The sequence below is a fragment of the Phalacrocorax carbo genome, chromosome 20 (assembly GCF_963921805.1).
Source record: "Phalacrocorax carbo chromosome 20, bPhaCar2.1, whole genome shotgun sequence".
Lineage (NCBI taxonomy): Eukaryota > Metazoa > Chordata > Aves > Suliformes > Phalacrocoracidae > Phalacrocorax > Phalacrocorax carbo.
This window is the reverse complement of record NC_087532.1, coordinates 7,629,564-7,647,668: the sequence shown is the minus strand read 5'-3', so window position 1 is coordinate 7,647,668 and position 18,105 is coordinate 7,629,564. Positions and strand designations below refer to the sequence as shown.

At 46.8% G+C, this 18,105-nt stretch overlaps 2 protein-coding genes across 6 annotated transcripts in view; both read right to left on the bottom strand.

The window, feature by feature from the left end:
* UBR4 (ubiquitin protein ligase E3 component n-recognin 4) overlaps positions 1-6,405 on the bottom strand; it is an 80,223-nt gene extending 73,818 nt beyond the window's left edge. For all 5 annotated transcript variants that reach the window (XM_064470385.1, XM_064470386.1, XM_064470387.1 and 2 more), the window contains exons 1-3: positions 6,065-6,405; positions 1,264-1,361; positions 409-512 (exon numbers count right to left, since the gene is read on the bottom strand). In XM_064470385.1, the coding sequence (XP_064326455.1) occupies positions 409-512; positions 1,264-1,361; positions 6,065-6,405 (543 nt within the window). The remainder of the gene's footprint in view (positions 1-408; positions 513-1,263; positions 1,362-6,064) is intronic.
* A 66-nt stretch (positions 6,406-6,471) lies between these two features.
* EMC1 (ER membrane protein complex subunit 1) lies at positions 6,472-18,063 on the bottom strand. Its single transcript, XM_064470390.1, has 23 exons — positions 17,938-18,063; positions 17,574-17,698; positions 17,228-17,293; positions 16,968-17,061; positions 16,380-16,508; positions 16,100-16,226; positions 15,579-15,728; positions 15,004-15,171; positions 14,335-14,406; positions 13,794-13,853; positions 13,426-13,548; positions 13,095-13,191; positions 12,565-12,681; positions 11,441-11,640; positions 11,041-11,190; positions 10,298-10,459; positions 9,939-10,058; positions 9,537-9,674; positions 8,998-9,171; positions 8,624-8,834; positions 8,314-8,398; positions 7,697-7,826; positions 6,472-7,478 (listed from the first exon to the last, which is right to left on the bottom strand). Exons 1-23 carry the CDS (start codon positions 18,018-18,020, stop codon positions 7,299-7,301), a joined length of 2,961 nt encoding a protein of 986 aa, XP_064326460.1. The 5' UTR covers positions 18,021-18,063; the 3' UTR covers positions 6,472-7,298.
* Positions 18,064-18,105: the final 42 nt, after the last annotated feature.

Sequence of the window (18,105 nt, the reverse complement as noted above, 5' to 3'; positions counted from 1 at the left end):
CATCAGAAGCCACATTATGTGAACACTTCTCACATGCCTTTCCCCTCTGAAACAGGTTTAAGCTTTCCCAGAAGACTAAAATACAACTGGGGAAGAATCCGTCTTTAAAAACTCAAACAGTTTTGATCCAGGTTGTTCTACAAAACCAAATAAGACTGTAGGAAATTGTAACAGAATCAACCGAGGCTTCAGGTCACCTTTACTTCAGCTTGTTCACAAGCAGAAATTCTGAGTAAAGAACGCAGAGAAGATTCAGCAGGTATCAGTCTCTACCAAACTGGTACACCTTAACTATTATGAACTTAATTAATTTTGCTTTATGCAACATTAGAGCAAATATTTCCAAATTAGAGGCTAAAGTCCATTTTCGCACTCAGTCTTGATCACATGGTCAAAATCTGTGCTCACCTGTGAAACAGCACATGCTTCATCTGGGTTCTCAAGACGCAGCAGTGAGAATTCAATCAGGACTTTACAAGCAGCTGCCACTGATTGCAGTTGGTTTCTTGGTACTGAAAAAAGCAGATGCTTGCATCACTCAGTACAAGTTTTTACGTAATTCAGTGTAAGATGTTCTTACTGATTTCAGTAAAACTGAACAGTACGCAATTTATCATGCCTAACACACAGATGCAACATAAATTCAGTCTCATTAAAATGTAACACAAGAAATGTCAGTAAAGCAAGGATTACTCCTTCTACCCAACGAGGTAATTTCAATAGATACAATGGCTTCCCCAGCAACATTATTTAATGCTGAGAGAAGCACTGAGGAACATGAAACAAGTTGACCAAAACCATTTTTTTGCTGAACTTGCCAAATTCTGTCAGCCAAATAATATACAATATTTTGAGTCACAATGTTTGGATTGTTAATTCCAACATAGTAACATAACTGCTAAAGAATAATCTAGGAATCCTGAAACGAGATTTAAATGCTTCATTTGACCAAAAATTCTTTTCCATAAATGTAGTCAGGCCAACAAATAAGCAACCAAAAAGGCAATGCCATCCAGTACTTGGTGGCCAATCACTCCTATCGGCAAGTTGCCTTTTCCACCTGAAACCATGTTTTGCCAGTATAAAAGCTACCAACGCTGGCCTGGCACGCTGTCACATCACAAGTCTGATTCAGAAAGTGGGCTTGAGACAAACACCAAAAGGACCCCAGTTCTAGCTTACTTGTGCTCTGTTCTAGTTCACTTTTACTATATCCTGACCATAACACAAGAGCAATAGAAGCAAAGGATGGGGAACACTTACTTAGACCGCACACAGTAGTGATGTAATGTGTAGAAAGTGCAACGAAGGAAGAGTAAAAAGGCTCATATTGTTTGTCATGGTGCAGGATTTCAGATTCACTGCAACAGGAGAACAGGAGATACGTCAGTTGTGTTCTGCATGACAGGGCACCACATAACACTCGGAATGCATTACTCTATTCACAGATGTAAGAGAAGACCATTAGAATCACGTGCTCTTCCCAAATCAAAGTTTTGAGAACAGAATTCTCTCCCTTGTGTCCCATCTCTCGTGTCCTCCGGAAAGAGTCCTCCAGCAGCAGAGAGATCAGGGCACCAGCATCGCTATCCACATATGACATGTAAGGAACCAGTTCCAGTACTGCAAATGTTTCTCCTTTATACCACCAGCAGGTCAGCCTCTTTAAAAATTGCTCTCCCAGCTGGAGATTCATTAACCTTTAAGTTATTCTAAACTCAGCTGCCCATAAAGTTTGGACTGTGTGTTCTGCTAATGCTACGCAGGGTTTGCCAGGACCAGAGCACAGGCGTTCCCTTTCTGTCAAGGCACGGAGTCAACTGGAGTTTATTCAGTCCTGCAAAACAGAAGGATTCAAGCAGGCAACTGCATAGTAACAACAAATACACAAGGGCAGCGCCTGCAATGAGATGGGGAGTAAAGGCTTTTGGCAGGTAATGCACAGCAGGGAAAGAGGCATCCACTGTAACCAGCCTCATGGGTAGAGACTTGCCACTTAGGAGATCTGCATCATTTTGCCCCGCACACAAATCAGCACAGCTCAGAGCGAGGGAAGATGTAATGCTGACTCAAACTAACAGTAAAAACTGAAAAGCCAAATACACATCAACACACTGAAAGTCAAGCCTCTAAGTTTCTCAGCGAGGCTCACTGGCCACGGAGAACACCTATTTACGCACAGGAATGGCACATTAAAGGCTGCCACAGTAACGTGTCGCACCACATCCCATTTGCGCAGAAACCTGAAGGCAACCACCTTGAGAACAGAAACACAGCTCTGCCTCCACACTTAGTTGTGCCCTTGGTTTTTCCTGCGACAAAACTAAGGGACGTGGATAGGTGTCTATGAAACGCTTTAATTAGTTTCTTTCACATTTTAAGATGATAGAAACTTTTATTCCACAAAGCAAATGAGCAAGTTGGAAGGACGGATTATATGACTGAACTTCACTAGCCCCTTTTCATCTCAAGACACTGACTTCTCCACCTCTGGCAACACCCTATTTCCGGAGGGTAGGCGAGGAGCAGAGGGGAGCAGCTATCGCAGCATGCTATACCCAACTACAACCATGATGTCTCAAGTTCAGCAATGGCTAGTGCTGCTGCAGAGTATAGCAAAAGGAACCCATGCATCCCCTTCGCCCACCTGCACACAACTTTGGCAAGTGGGAGGAGGAAGGGGACACGCCACTCCCTGCTGGCGTGAACGGCGCGCCTGATTTACACCCAGTCACCTTCCCTTTTCCTATCCTAAGTCATCATTTCCAGTCATAGTGGGAGACGTGGCTGAAACAGAAGACACTGTAAAACATACCATTTCTTCTGGAAAAACGAACCGAAAGGAATACTCAGCAGCTTTGTAGCTTTGATTTCCTAGTTCTGAGATTGTTTTTTTCCATTTAGTCTACCCCAAATGCCAAAACAACACAGTCGCTGTTATAAAGCGAGAAGCTGTACTTGAAGATATTCAGCAGCGTAACACGACTGAGTTTCAACATCTCACTCACCAGGCTTCACCTCACCATCTCCTACCAGAAATGCCCCGACAGGTAACGAGCCCAGAGACTGAACGTCCAAAAAAGTTCATGTTCTCTTATGCTTAAAAACTAGTTTTGCTCAGCTACCTCCTTATGCCCAGCTATAAATTAGCAGCAGTAGGTGTATGCAACGCATTTCAAGAGAACAAGTGAGAACAATTTGGGAATACCAGAGTACAGGAGAGACTGGCAGCTCCTCAATTATCATTCTGTTGTATAGGTCAAGCTGTACAAGACACAATACCCACGAGGTATAAGAACACAAAAAGCAAGACAGGGAATTTCATCTGGATTGGACAATAAGAGGCTTGAGTTTCATTTAAACAAGTCATGGACTTGTTATGGTAGTGAAAAGTGGAAGGCGTCTGTCAACTAATCATCAGGTCCCTGCAGATAAACATAAAAAAAATAACAGCTTAATCTGTGATGTGCTAGAGTGTTGTTTTGCACATACTGTGAGATTTCATGAGAACTTTCAGCTATCGTATTGTCATTTATTCCTTAAATAACATTTGCTTCCCAAGGAAAACCATCACTCATGCTAAGCAAGAAGCCTCCGTGTCAGTATCAGATATAACATGTCAGCAACAAATACCACCTCCTTTCTCAGCTCTGCTTCCAAATCTTAAACGGGCCCGAAATAGACCCTTTATGTAAGGCAGCAGGCACAAAAGCAGCCTCCTCCTTGAAAAGGCACAGCAGCAGGTGCAGGAGTTCTCCTCCTATTGAAAACTCTTCCCTGAAAACCTTTTCCTCATTTGCCCGTCACAGACTTTGCAAACCATGTTCCACTTCGGTTGCATCTTTCCAAGTCAGCTTTGCCATAACTTATGCCAAATAAGAGGCCAAAGCCTATCAGTTCTTGAACATACTTGCTAACAGGGGATTTCTGGTAACTTGGTGATGTTTAAACTTAAAAAATGAGACATACAAGTTGTCAGGAAAGGGAGTTTATTGATTTATTTTGAAAAGAACAATGTTAGCGATTTTGCTGTCACTGGACCACGTTTAGTTAAGGGGAAATCCAGCCACTTTGCAGACAATGTCAAACAGCAGCATCACCACAAGAGCTAACAATCATCATCTAAAAATAAATTGAACAGATGAAATATTTTAGATTAGAAATGTGAAGCTAGATTTTTTGTTCAGAAGAGAAGAGCACAGCTCCAAACAAGAACAAGATAGACTTATTCCTCCATGAGTTGCCAAATGTCATACATATATCAAGGCGTGAAATAAAAGATACCATCCCACAAGACTCCACAAGCCTCATGTTCGCATTAAATCCTGCTGGGTCTGAAATGCAGTCAGCACCAGGCACACAGCTCAAACCTTGGTGCAGCGCAAGTTCAAGGCAACAAACTGCTGTCTCAAGGGGGAAATGGAGCCTCGTTCTCACTAATGGAGGAAAGGGACCTCTCCCAAAAATCAACTGCGCCCACTTAAGTGATTATGTGATATTCTTCTGCCGAAACACTCCAATAACAAACCATAGGAACAGCGACAGCAGAGCACCGCAAGGAAAAGCAAAGCCAAAACAGTCCCTAAAAGAAAGATTAGCCTAAGAACGGCCCAAATCACAAATATTGAGTATATGCAGTCTTCCAGGTGAACCACTGCTGTGTGTATTTAAGCACAGAATGTTAATTTGAAGCATCTGCTGTTTGTACACTTGGCCATTCTATATTAAGCAAAATACCACAACGCTTTATTTTATCATCTTCCTTAGCACAGTGTTTGTTTTTTGTTCCCTAGTGACTTATTGTGGTCAGGCTTATATCTTTGTAACTGAGCATAATGTTGTAGCGTTTTACATCATCAAATAAGCTTTACATTAAATAGCTCCAGTGCATGCTCTCATGCTCTGAGTCTAACCCTTCTGGTTAAGAAAAGGTAGACTTGATTTGCTTCACCTTCATGCCACATTTTTCACTGTACTTCAGGAGTGCTGTGTCCAGTTCTGGGCCACCCAATTCAAGATAGACAGGGAACTGCTCAAGCAAGTCCAGTGGAGAGCTACGGAAATGATCAGGGGTCTGGAGCACCTCCCTTATGAGGAAAGGCTGAGAGACCCGGGGTTGTTCAGCCTGGACAAGAGAAGACTGAGGAGGAATCTCATCAATGCTTATAAATATCTGAAGGGTGGGTGTCAGGAGGATGCCACTGGACTCTTTTCAGTGGTGCCCAACGACAGGCCAAGGGGCAACGGGCACAAGCTGGAACATGGGAAGTTGCACCTGAACATGAGGACAAACCCCTTCCCTGTGCAGGTGCCAGAGCAGTGGCACGGGCTGCCCAGAGTGGCTGTCCCTTCCCTGGAGACATTCACCCCCCGCCTGGACACGGTCCTGTGCCCCTGCTCTGGGGGTGCCTGCTCACGCAGCGGGGTTCCAGATCTCTGGAGGTGATCTCCAGAGGTCCCTTCCAGCCCCCACCATTCTGTGATTTCTCCTTAAAACACAAATATTTCACTGGTAGAAGCCTAGAGAGTAGCCAATGCCATACAGTGACCCCCTGCCACGAGTTTGTCACCAGAGGAGACAGGCCAGGTGAGACAACGCTTTTCACCGCACAGCCTGCGAAAGCATAACGCGCTTGAACAAAAGCAAAACCGCAGGAACCGTCCCGAAGCCTCTCCGCGGGGTAACTGTCAGAGGTGCCGGAGCTGTGGCCGAGCGGCAGCCAACGCCAGCAGCCGGGGCGTGCAGACTCATCCCCGCTTATTAGGTCCCGAGGGCACCACCCCGAGAGCCTCCCCGTCCCCAGCAGAGCGGGAGGAGGCCGGCCGTGAGGAACCCACCGAGCGCTGCTTTTCCCAAGGCAGCCCCAGCGGGCGCTGGACACCGGCTCCGCCGCCGCCCCCTGCCCACCCCCGAGCCCCTCACCCGCAGCCCGCCCGCCCAGCGCTTACCCCGAGGGTTTCCCTGGCGCCGGGCGCCCGCCCTGAGGGAACGGCGCTGAGGGGAGGCAGGGCCCGGACCGCAATCCCCCCCCCGGTACCCCGGCCCACTCCGGTGAGCCCTCACCTCTCGATAACCGAGGCGAGCAGCTGCGGGAGCTCCTTCATCTCGAAGGCTGAGTAGGAGGCGGAGAGCAGCGGCCGGACGGCCACCTCCCAACCGGGCTCCGCCGCGGCCCCCACGCCGCCGCCCGCCGCCATCTTGCCGCTCCGCTGGGCCCGGGGGTAGGGGCGGCGGTGGCGGCGGCAGCGGGCCGGAAGTGATACACTGCCCACGCGCGCTCCGTGCCTCCCGATTGGAAGAAGAGGGTCAGGCCCAAGCGCCTGCGCAGTAGATGAGTCAGCAACTTTGCCGGCGGCGCACGCGCTGTGATGGGCCCGGCGGCTGCGGGCGACGCGCATGCGCATTGGTGGGGCGCTACCCCGGTCTCCAAATAACCCGAAAAAGGCAAAAAAAAAGAAAAAAGGCACTGCTCCTGGGCACAGGGCTTTTATTGGGGCGGTCTGCACCGCGGGGAGGCGGCTGGTAGGACACGGCCTCGCCCCGGGGCCGGGACGTGCTGCGAAACTGGGTTATGACAAGTTAAATCCACATAGGAAGAATAACGGCGTTGTTGGTCCGGAGGGGAAACGGCATGAGGGCTTCGCTCCTGAGCCATGCCACACGCCAAAGGCAGGAGAGGTTTAAAAACCAACGTTATCATCATCATAAATAAATAAATAAGATGGAGAGACTTGACAAATTCCTCCAGCAGCTGTGTGATTATGCGACGCGACGAGGCCGTGTCCCGCCAACATCCACACAATTTCTAACCTTCTTCCTAACGACATGACACAACATCTCCTCCTCTTCTCAGGCCCCACATACAGCAGCTCACGCATTACCAAGCCTAGCCTTCACCTCTCCATCCTCGCACCGAGACGTGAGGAAGAGGCAAGGATGAGTTGGACATGCGTCCTTAGTATTCTTTGCTAACATGTTGGAGATGATACGACAGCAGGTTTTAGGGCTTTAACAGAGGCTTAGGAGATGTCTGTCTTAGTCATAACATGCCTCTTTTCCATCTCTTTTCCATTTCTTCTCACTAGGAGAGGTGTAGACAGCTTATGGTCATGTTGCGCTAGCAGCCTTTCGTCCCAAGTATCTTCCAGCCAAAATATAATACAGATGTTTGCATCCATCAGTCACACAAGCTGGAATTTCTAACTGAACCCAGCGGCAATGCGGTGGGTGGCAGACCTTCATCCAGTCCGAATCTCAGATCCCTTCTCCAGCCTCCGCCTTGCCTCTCCCCGCAGCCTTACCGCCAGGCACGGTTCAGCAGCTTCACCTGAGCGAGTCTCTTTGTGATCATGGTAGCAAAAACCAAGCCGAAGAGGACGCTGCTTATCAGCACATAGTCATAGTCGTCCTTCAGGACATCAAACTGCTTCGACGGGTACACTCGGGTCTGGTAGATGTCCAGGCCATATGCGACAACCTAAAGGGATTAAATCATGAGCCAGTAACGCAGCTTCCAGCAGAAAAGCAGATACGTGAAAAATCATTGACTTGGGTCTATAGTTCTGATCAAAATATTTAAGCGGTGAGCAGCAGCATGACTGGAAGTTACAGATCTCCCTGCCACAGGCTGCGATATCGCACTGCTCTACCCACAAACTCCACAGCCCTATGCTGAAACCTCCACCCTGTACTCACCAAACATGTAGACTCGAGGCCAGAGGGGGCCGTATAAATCCCTCTCATACGGGATATGGTTTGATTGTAGTTTATAAACCTCTCGGCATGGATCTGCACATCAGGGGAGTATGGAATCAGATTCTCTTCTCTGAAAGGCATTTAAAGAGAAATCAAAATGCAATCAAACAGCACACAAAGGACATCGTCTGCACTTCCCACTCTGCTCATCGCAAGCTGACCTAAACCAGCAAATTTTCCCAGCACAGATTCATTTTTGCTTCAAGATGAAAAATAAATGCACCAGCTGGGTCAGACTACACTGCCGCACCCTCCTTTTAGGCTTCTAAAGTTTTAAAAATAAGTGTCATTCTAAAACCTTCAGACAGTTACTCTGACTGCTGCTGCTCAGAATGCAGACAACAGGCTGGTTTGCCAACGGTAAGACCTGCTGCATTACAGAGAAATGCATTCCATCGTCACAGACTGGCAACAAAGCAACCTCGCTTAATTTCATGCATGAATTGCCCTGAATCTGTCCAGGACAAGTTGTTCTATTTCACACACTACCATAATAAACACAAAATGCATCACTCTTCCAAGCTGCCCAGGAGCAGCAGTTACAGTGCTTTTCTTACCTGCTCTGTTCTGTAGGGATCTCTGGGCGGCGAGGATCCAGCAGAGCCTTTGGAAGGGAGAGGATGGCCCCGGAGGGAAGCCCAACTGTGCAGTAAAAGAAATCCATCTTAAAAACGGCCACTTCTGACAGCATTTTCTAACAGCAAACATAAATGCTCTCTTGGTGTTTATCCTTGCACTTGCCAGGAGTCCAGGGCAACCCACAGGCAGGATTTTTGGCAGAAAACTGCATTTTGCTTGGTTTTCAGTGTGACACCTGGCTCGTGCAGGTAGCATAAATGCATTCAGAACAGAGCAGCATGCACTTACTGAGCAAGTGGCGGCTGGTGATGCCTCTCTCGGTGATGGTGGCCTCCATGGCACTGATAGCAGATGGGAAGATATAAGATTGCTGGAGAACCTGAGGTAAAATCGGGCGGTCAAGGGAGCTGAAGGCTGTGGCATTGTATTGCTCCGTCCCCTCATACAGCTCCAGCACAGTGAACTCGTTCCGACGCGCCTTCGTGTTCCAGTACTGGTACTGAAACAAGAGAAGATTTTTAGGAATATGGGGCAAGCAGGTTCTATAATAGAGAGGTAGTAGGAAATCACAGAGAATGGTCAAAAAGTCTTCTCCATACAGGTTCAGCAACCACCCCTGCCTCCCAAACATAACAAATGAGAGGGTGAGAATAACTTCTTACCACCACCCAGTTCTCTGAATGAACAATGTGGACAGGTCCCTTTGCTTTCTTCTGCACTGATGAGTGGATGATCCTGCCTGTGACTCCATCAATCAGATATATTCCAATGAAAGTGCGCTCGTGATGTGTATCTGTGCTCTCCGTCACCACAGCAAGCAGGTTGGGGTTCAGGGACTAGAGAGAAAGAAAAAACAACCGAGCCCCCCAGTTCAGTGCCACAGGCACCGTGTTCATCTGTATTTCACCTGGGACTAGGCATATAACAAAGTATCTTATTAGCACAGATCACCCGAAGATATCAAGTAGCTATTTCCCCATCATCAGATGTTTGACTGACCTAATTGCTGTGTGAAAACATTTTATAAAAGAAGTGTCCACCAAAATTAGTGGCTTCTGCAGAGGGGTGTGGACACTGATGCATATGTAGAAACAATGGCACCACAGGGCAGTTAATCTCAGCGTAGCACCTAGAAACGGTGCTGAGATCTTCCCGTCAGATAATGCTTCAACAAAAAGCCAACGAAAAGTTCCAACGGCACCTTATAGAGAACACTGCGGTCTCCCATCACGCGGCCCTGCGAGTGCACATGCTCATTGGACCTCTTCCCTTTCACAGTCACTATCCTCTGTACTTCGGAGGGTATGATCACCTCCCAGCTCGCCTCTGTGGTCAGGTCCTGTGAGAAAACAAACACAGCATAGGAGGTTTTGTCCTGTCCTCAGAAGACACCATCTCCATGAATAAGATGCAGGGAGCTTTCTCTGCTTTTGAATTTTAAAAGTTTCTTAGGCACATTTTGAGGCCGAACTGTTTCTATTCTGAGCTCTGTATTCTATTCTGAACATTCTATTCTATTCTCTGTAAGCCAAATGAAGAGATCCACCATTTAGAAGACATTTAGGGAAATGATGTCACTTAGACTGTAATCAGTCTTCCATACCTTTTTCAGCCTGAATCCAGAGAGTTTTCCCTGCTCAGCATCAACTAGATAAAAAAAGATAGAATGGGCTATTTCTTCTAATTGGCGAAGGACATTTTTAGTTGCTGGGAAAGCTGTAACCTGGAAAAGAATTGAAATACAGGTTAAAAACCAACTTACACACAAAAGACAAAAAAACCCAACACAGACAGATGACTTTGAACACATTTACCAGGATGAGGTCTGTCTTACCAGAATAACCTCATAGTTTGTGTGAAATGGGACTCAATGGCTTTTTAAAAAAAAAAATCTTGCTCCAAAAGAGAGAGGAATAATTAAACAGAACATGAAGAAAATTGCCTCCAGGCAAAGCAATTTACCTTGTACTCATCATCGATCAAGAGTAGTACTTTGGCGTAGTCTTGATCTATAATAGGCAGAAGCAAAGTCTGAAGAATTGGACGCTTCAAAACAGGGGGAGCTACTTGACTTCTTTTCCCAAAGATGGGGTTAAAGACGTACAGAAAGCTCATTTTGGTTTCCTAAAAAACAAACAAGAGACAAAACTTTTTCTAAGGGGGACAAAAGAGTTGTTTTTCTACCTGTTACCTGCTGGTGTCAACTATTCATATCCTGGATTCAGCTATTCCATCCTCAAAATATTCTTTTTGGACACATACATACTCTCCGTCCCACGTTTTGCTACCAAAACCATACCGTGGCGTAACAAGGTGTTTGTGGCTTTAACTAAATCCTACCCACCACCTGCTGAAGCAGTCTCAACACATGCTAGTGTCTCCTCCTCCCTCAGGTACAGAGTACAGAACATCGTGCAGCTAGCTAAAGGACAGCCGTTGCTGCTTAGCTGATGGAGGCCCCACATGACTTGTCTCACACGACCGAAGAAACTGCATGAAATTATTTTTTCGATAAAAGGCTTCAACATGACCATCCTTAAATTCTTTAGGACTGCATGTCTGCTTCACTCCAGCTCTCACTCTCCTCCTGTCCCCGCATCAGTGATAAACAGACAATACTCAAAAGGGTATTTTGTTCAGCCCGTTGAAAGGGCGGATTTCCATGCTAAGGCAGTTCAACGGAGGGATAGAGGAAAGGGACTCACCTTGTCCTTAACAAGCAAGGTACATTGAGGAGGGTGTGGGAAATGGGCTGTTGTTCTTTGGACCATCAGCTTAAAGGAGGAGCCCAGTCTCACATTCCTGAGATACTGCTTCCACAGGATGGTGCCAGAACTGCTTTCAATACCAAAGAGCTGAGCAGAGAGACACAGTAAAGCCAAAGTTTAGAACAACACCCCCTTCCCATTCAAGAGCTGCATCTTTCTTCGGGATATGACAAGGACAGAAGAGTCTTAGTCCCTCTCCAAATCTACCACAAAACATTCTGCACATCTTCTCACAGAACTCTGCCCAAAGCCTGGCTAAAAATGGGAGTGGGAATGAATTCAGAGCTGAGACTCTTTGCTACAGTCTAGAAACAGATTCCTACCCTGCCTTCCTCACCTTTCCCGAAGCAGTGACCATCACCATCATTTTCTGGAGGTTGAATTCATCTCTGGCCAAATTGTCAATGTTAATCTCATTTTTAATCTGGCTCCGGGGTTTCCTGGCATCGTAGAACATCTTCCAAAGATGGGCGGTCCAGGCTTGCAGCAGGATAAGCTGGGAGGACAGCCGCTTCAGAAACATCCCCAGCAAGCCATCTGCAAATAGACCAACAGTGATAACGAGGGCAAAAACATTACATCCCACTCCACAACTGGAATTATGGTCTCAGCCAGTAGAAGAAATGCTGCCATGCACAAGCCCATGATAATTCTTTGCCTCTGCCTCCCACTCCAGAATAGCAGAGTCAGTTATCATTTCTGTGAGACTCTGGCATTTACCAACCTCTTCCCACCTCGCAGTGCTACAGCTCATCCCTAAAGATGCTCTCATCAACTAAAAGCAAACCTCCTGCAGAGTACATAACCTCTTCCTTCGCATTCCTCCTTTCTCACTGGTATGCTCACAGCAAGTGCCCACCTAAAGCTCACCCACCCACAAGGTCTATATCTCCCTCTGCACTCATTACTCAGAGCTACAGAAGCCCCTGAAGTAAAAAAATACTTAATTCTGCCCAATCAGGGTTTATATTTAGCTTCTTGAAAGGAGTGAAATATCAGGCTTCAGCTATATCTCACCACTGAGGAAAGCAAGCAGGCAGGAGATCAAGTTCCACTAGGAAGCATTAGTCAGAAGTGTTACAAAACACTGCATGCAGTCGGGGTTACCTTGAATGGCTGCATCCAGGACAGCAAAAAAAACAAAAAACAAAAAACAAAGCAAAAACAAAAGCTATTGCAAATGAGTCTTCCAGAAAGAGTCAAAGGGAAATGGTTAGGAGACATGGCCAAAATCCCTCCTACTGCTGCTGACTGTTTAGTGAATATAACAATGTAATGCGCTCATGCCATCTGCATTTGGCATCGGACTTCAAAAGTTTAGATGGGAATGGGTTTATTTCTGCTCATTAGTAGAAATGTCAATTTTAACTCTCAGCACAGAGGAAAAAGAAAACAATACATACATTCGCTCAGGAAGAAAAACAAACTCACAAAGGTAATTCCATTAAATCTACAGCTTACCTGCTTTCTTTCCAAATTCTCCCTCCAACTCGGCCTGTGCACCTGTCAGAGGTAGATCCACCATCTCCAAGCTTACCACTTCTGCCAGTGACTCCTCTCTACTCCACACAACTTTTCCTGGAAAGAAATATGAGCAGAATATGGGAAAATTTATGTTGCCAAGATGGACTTTCAACCCTTTCTGCAAATTAACATTTTTGCCATCAGGGTCTTTTCTGAGGGAACTTTGAGGACTTAGACCCAATTCCTGCAAAGATAGTTTTGAAATCTGCAGAAAACCCGTGAAATTCAAAGGCCCTGCCCACACAAAGGACACTGCAGAACTGTCTTCTCAGATCAAATGTCTCATGAGGGTGAAAGAGTCACCAGTGTCTTTCATGGGACGTAGGACAGTTAAAATTCATTTTGCCAGATTCCAAATAAAGCATTGATAAAAACATAATCAGTTGAGACTTGGAGTCTTCCTCTCATCCTACAGCGACAAGGTGTGCGCTGCTAAAAATGGAGTAGGTTAGCTGTTAGCCAGTTACCTGGCTGCTGGAGGAACATCAGCATGTGGTCTTCTGTTTGCACCAAGGCTCGATAGCCCACAGAGTCATCCTTCTTCAGAAAAACTTGGATATACAGCTGGAAAAAAGAGCAAACAAAACACTGAGGTTAATGATCACATCACCTCCTTGGAGAAAACAGAGCTTTCAGGTGAAAGAAGAGCAGACAGTGTGATTGCAGGCAGTAATCTGGGGTGTCTGCAGAATGCTTTTCACCTTGCCTGAAGGGTCAGACAAATCTTGCCAAATCAGGGAGGGGAGGGCATTGCAAGTCTGATAAACCACAGGACCGAAATAATCTCTTGCCACTCACCTGCTGTGGCTTGGCACCGCTCTGCTCCAGGTTAAAGGTAATTGTGGTATCCAACAGTCTCTGTCCAGTTTCAACCAGGTAGAGATTAATATTGTAGGTTTGGTTGGAACAGGTTAAGGGCTCCTGTAACAAGAGGCAGAAAACAGCTGAGTTAAACATACATGCCGCACCAAATTCTGCTGGAGGATTTCTTGTTGAGCAAGAACTGTGGCTTCAAGATATTTTTAGATTATTTATATGGAGCTGCTGCAAAACAACAGTCACCAAAAACACGGTGTAACACCGTTTTCATTCTGTTCCCACGTGCAGAAGAAGAAAACGGACTGTCAGGAACTTCTGCTGTTTTTGGGAACAAGCGCACTTTATACCTGCTTCTGGGAATCCTCCAGAGTACTTCCAGCATGAAGGTCATCAGAGCTTGTAGGTTTCTGAAATGAGGATGAGAAGAGATAATATGGTTTCAGACCCCAGTAAGAGTATAAAAAAGATAGCGTTTTGAGTGCCTGACAAGCCTCAGCTTGACTCTGAAAACAGGCAGGAAACAGTTCTGTTCTCTTCTATTCCTAATCAAAATGAAGCCTTGCTAAGTTCGGTATCCCTACGAACTGAAGTCTTCTATAGATCAGCAGAGCCGATTCCCAGGTTACATGCCCGCCTTACAGAAGGCTGAAACAGGCTGCACGCAGGACAGCATGCTGCACGAAGCCAGAGATAGCCTGAGCTGGATGTAGTCAAGATCTGCCTGCGTTACCATTGTCTTCATACGTCTGAGAGCTGATTAAATCCTCCTCTTCCTCAAGTTACTACCCATCCCTGGGCCCGTGAAGGTGAACACCTGTGGAACCCACCCCCAGTGCAGATCCGTGCTGGAGCTGTGCTGGTGACACAGTCCAGGCAAATGGTACTAACCAGTTCACTCCTGCAGGTCAGGACAGCAGCCACAGTTTTCTCCCCAGTTGTTGCAAAACTCACCAGAGCTGCCTGAAAAGGAAAAAATAGAAGGAAATCATGAAACAAAGAAGGAAATTCCCAAACCCCACCAAAAAAATACCTGTGCAGCAAGCTAAGCCATACTGGAATTAAAACCAGACAACCTTTCACAGCCGAATTCTAGATTTTTTGTTTCACCAAGTAAAAAACAAACTATTTGTTACAAGACTAAAAATACTTCTCAAAAATGAAAACAGTTGACCTGCCACAGGCTTTTGAACCATTATGTCCAGCATTACTGAGCTTTTTAAAGCTTGCTTGCTTTTCAAAACCTCTCGGCTGGCCTAATAAAAGTAGTGCTGCACCACTGGCCACTTAGACACATGTGTCTCTATCCACCTCAGAATCAGGAAACTACCCAACGCTGACAGCTCTCAGCAACAAAGCATACCTATACTGACGTCTGGAGGTATTTCAGTAGCTAGTATAAATTAAATCAAATGGGTTTCAAGTGTTGCAGCCAAGAGCACAACTGAAACGAGCAGCTCAGCAGTTTGTTCAGGATGTTTAGTACAAGGATATTTCTTTATTTTAAAGAATTTTGAGCTGAAGTTGGCTCTCTTGCTTGTGTCCATTTAGCTTGGTTACCTGCTGGAAGTCCCGCAGGTGGCTGAGCAGCCCATGTTTGTACTGCAGCAAAGAGAACTGGCTCGGAGACAGCTGCAGGAAGAACTGAGTCCGTGAAGCGCTGATCACGTTGGGTTGAGTGGCCAATACCCTGGGCTGGAAGCCATCAGCAAACTCCAGGTCAAGTGACTGTGAAAGGGAGACAAGCATATGTGTTCATAAGAACTTTTTATTCACTGAAACTAATACCTTCCTTTTATTAGCAGAAATACAAGCTTTATGAAAAGGTTCCCCATGTCAGGACAAACATACGGGAGAAGCTGTATGAGATGTAGGACCTAGGAGACACAGGATGGAGGAGAACTAGGCTCCCATTGGAGCAAACTCTGGGGACATGAGTCCAGAAGGAATGACTAGCCAGACACAATATATCGTTTTCTCTCCCTTCCCTCAATTTATGGATGATGTTCCACCCCACACCTCTTCCATCACTCTGTAGTTTACCAACAGGAGAACCCCCTGCGCTGCCAGGCTCAGTCAGGCACCAAGCCAGTCAGACAATGAATTACGTACAGCGCTCTTTCAGCACTTCTCACCTGCAGCGGGATCTGCTTCATCTCCTGCTCCGTCTCCAAGGAGCAAACATAGAGCGAATGCGTGTCCATGTCCATGCACACCAGCACTGCCTCCCCCACCACGCCGCACACACCGTTTAAGCTCTTCAGCCAAGGGGCTGCTACTCTGATCTGCCAAGCGAGACAGAAGCAGAGAGATGAAGGTGTCGACAGAACAAAACCTTCAAAGAACCAACTTGGACACAATTTAAGTCAGAATTATTTTTCCCATGACCCTGGGAGAAACCACCTATTGGCCTCAGATTTCCAGGATTGTCCTCACTAACAGCTGTAAGCCTGTTAAGACTAAGTTTTGCTTTCAGGGCAAACGGTAGTGAAATCCATTTATTGGCCTTTAGACAATGCCACAGTGAAAGGGAAGCTTATCTGCGCTGCAATAGCGATTAATTACCTTGCACACCACACCACACCACAGCCCGTCTAGTTGAAAGTACATTTGTTAACATCAAAATCAGTATTCTAGATCCAGAATTGAGCACTACCTGTTTTGTAATTTCTCCATCTTCTACACTGAACGTTAAAACATTCAAGTGGCTCTGGGGAACGATTCCGAGCACGTGGATCACTCCAGTCCCCCGGGAATACAACAACTGGTACTGAGTACTCTCACTGCAAGAGAGGCAGCAACCATGAAGCATCATCTTCTCACATTACTGTTTCTAGATGTTTTCAAAAGCGTAAGGCAAGTACAAGTTCCTTCCCTCTCTAAGGCAACAGGCTTCATGTCAGAAGCTTACAATTCTTCTTAAAATACGTTCTCACCTTTCTGGTAACTGTTCCACCCATTTCTGGTGCCCGTTGGAAAGGTAATGAAGAGAGATGGCGGCCTTCTTCAGGACTGCCACATACTTCACCGTGTCCTGTAGCCCCACCAAACAAGCTACCTGGAAGCTAAGCCCAGGTCAGAGACAAGAAGTCAGAAAATTATTTTCTTTTAGGGGGAGGAAAAAAAAAAATCATTCTAAAGACCTTCTTCAAACATTTAACATCAATTTTGAAGCACAATTTACAGCCCACTTTATCTATCCTTGCTTACCTCAACAGAGGCCGTTAGGCTGGAATCCAAACACCCCAAATAAGATGCAGGTTTGACATATTGTATATTTAAAGAGGAAACGCACCCGTGAAAAAATGTGTATCTCTTCCTCTTACTGGTTTTCTAAGAAACAGCATTAGATTTAACTGCAAGATTCAGGCATTCCTTAGCAATTCAGCTAAGTGTTGTTTCACAAACCTTCCCTCTACCTAATTTTCCCCTATAATACAAGTCCAAACAATATAACAACCCCTTTCCTCCTTCCTAGACCAGTGTTACAAATGGAAAGAGACAGTGCAAACAGAAAAGCCCACCTGCCAGTGTCCAGGGACATCTCCCAGTTCAACCCCCCAATGTTGGTCTCCCAGGAACGCAGAATGCGCCCAGCATTGGACACAGTGATGGCATCTGCCCGGGAAATAAAGACAAGGAGGTGAACACAGAAGTTGTGTCCCACCACAGATCAACAAGGCAATGAGTTCTAGCAAGCTCAACTTGTGGCCTAACACGTGGCCAAGATCAAGGTACAGGGACAACTGCTAGCCCCAGCACACCGTCTGCATGTTCTCCTCACCTTGCCCGTGGATCAGCATCGCATCTATCGCTCCTTCAGGGGTGCCCTTGTCCACATGGCGCCACACTGAAAGAAACAGAGTTAAGTGAGAACAAGATTTGTTCCCCCGAAGGCATTTTTTTGTTATCATTTTGAAACCTAGGTTCATTATGGCAATAAGCTTATACAGAGAACGCTGCCTGCCCTAAGCAATGGCTTTTGAACTAACTGCTGGCTGAATCCTCAGTCTGACAAATCAATACCACCAGCATTAATTTACCAGTACGAAAACACAGCACAACGAGATTGACGTGTTAGCCCCAGCGCCACAGGCACACTCCCCACAGCAAAACCCCGCTTTGCTTACGGATTTCGCCGCTCCTGGAGTTCAGGGCAGCCACGACATTCTTCTCGGTGGCCACGATGAGCTTCTTGGAACCCTGGGAGGCCTCCAAGGAGGCGAACTTGAGCTTCCCCACGTACTGCTGCCTCCTGTGGGAGCAAACGCGAGCGGGGGTGAGAGGGGGAACGAGGGGGTGAGAGGGGGAACGAGGGGGTGAGAGGGGGAACGAGGGGGTGAGAGGGGGAACGAGGGGGTGAGAGGGGGAACGAGGGGGTGAGAGGGGGAACGAGGGGGTGAGAGGGGCGAGAAGGCCCGGCGGGCAGCCGCAGAACGACGGGCCCGGGGCCTGCTTACAGAATGAGGGCCCTGGCGTTCCCCCAGCACTCACCAGTCGAACTTCCCCACTTGATCCTCATAGACAGCGGCAGCCAGCGGCGGCAACAGCAGCAACAACCACAGCACGACAGCCATGACAGCGCCCGCCCTCTGGAGAGGGTGGGGGGAGAGGGGTCCTAAACGACTCGGGGCCGCCCACTCCATCGCCTGCGCGGAAAAC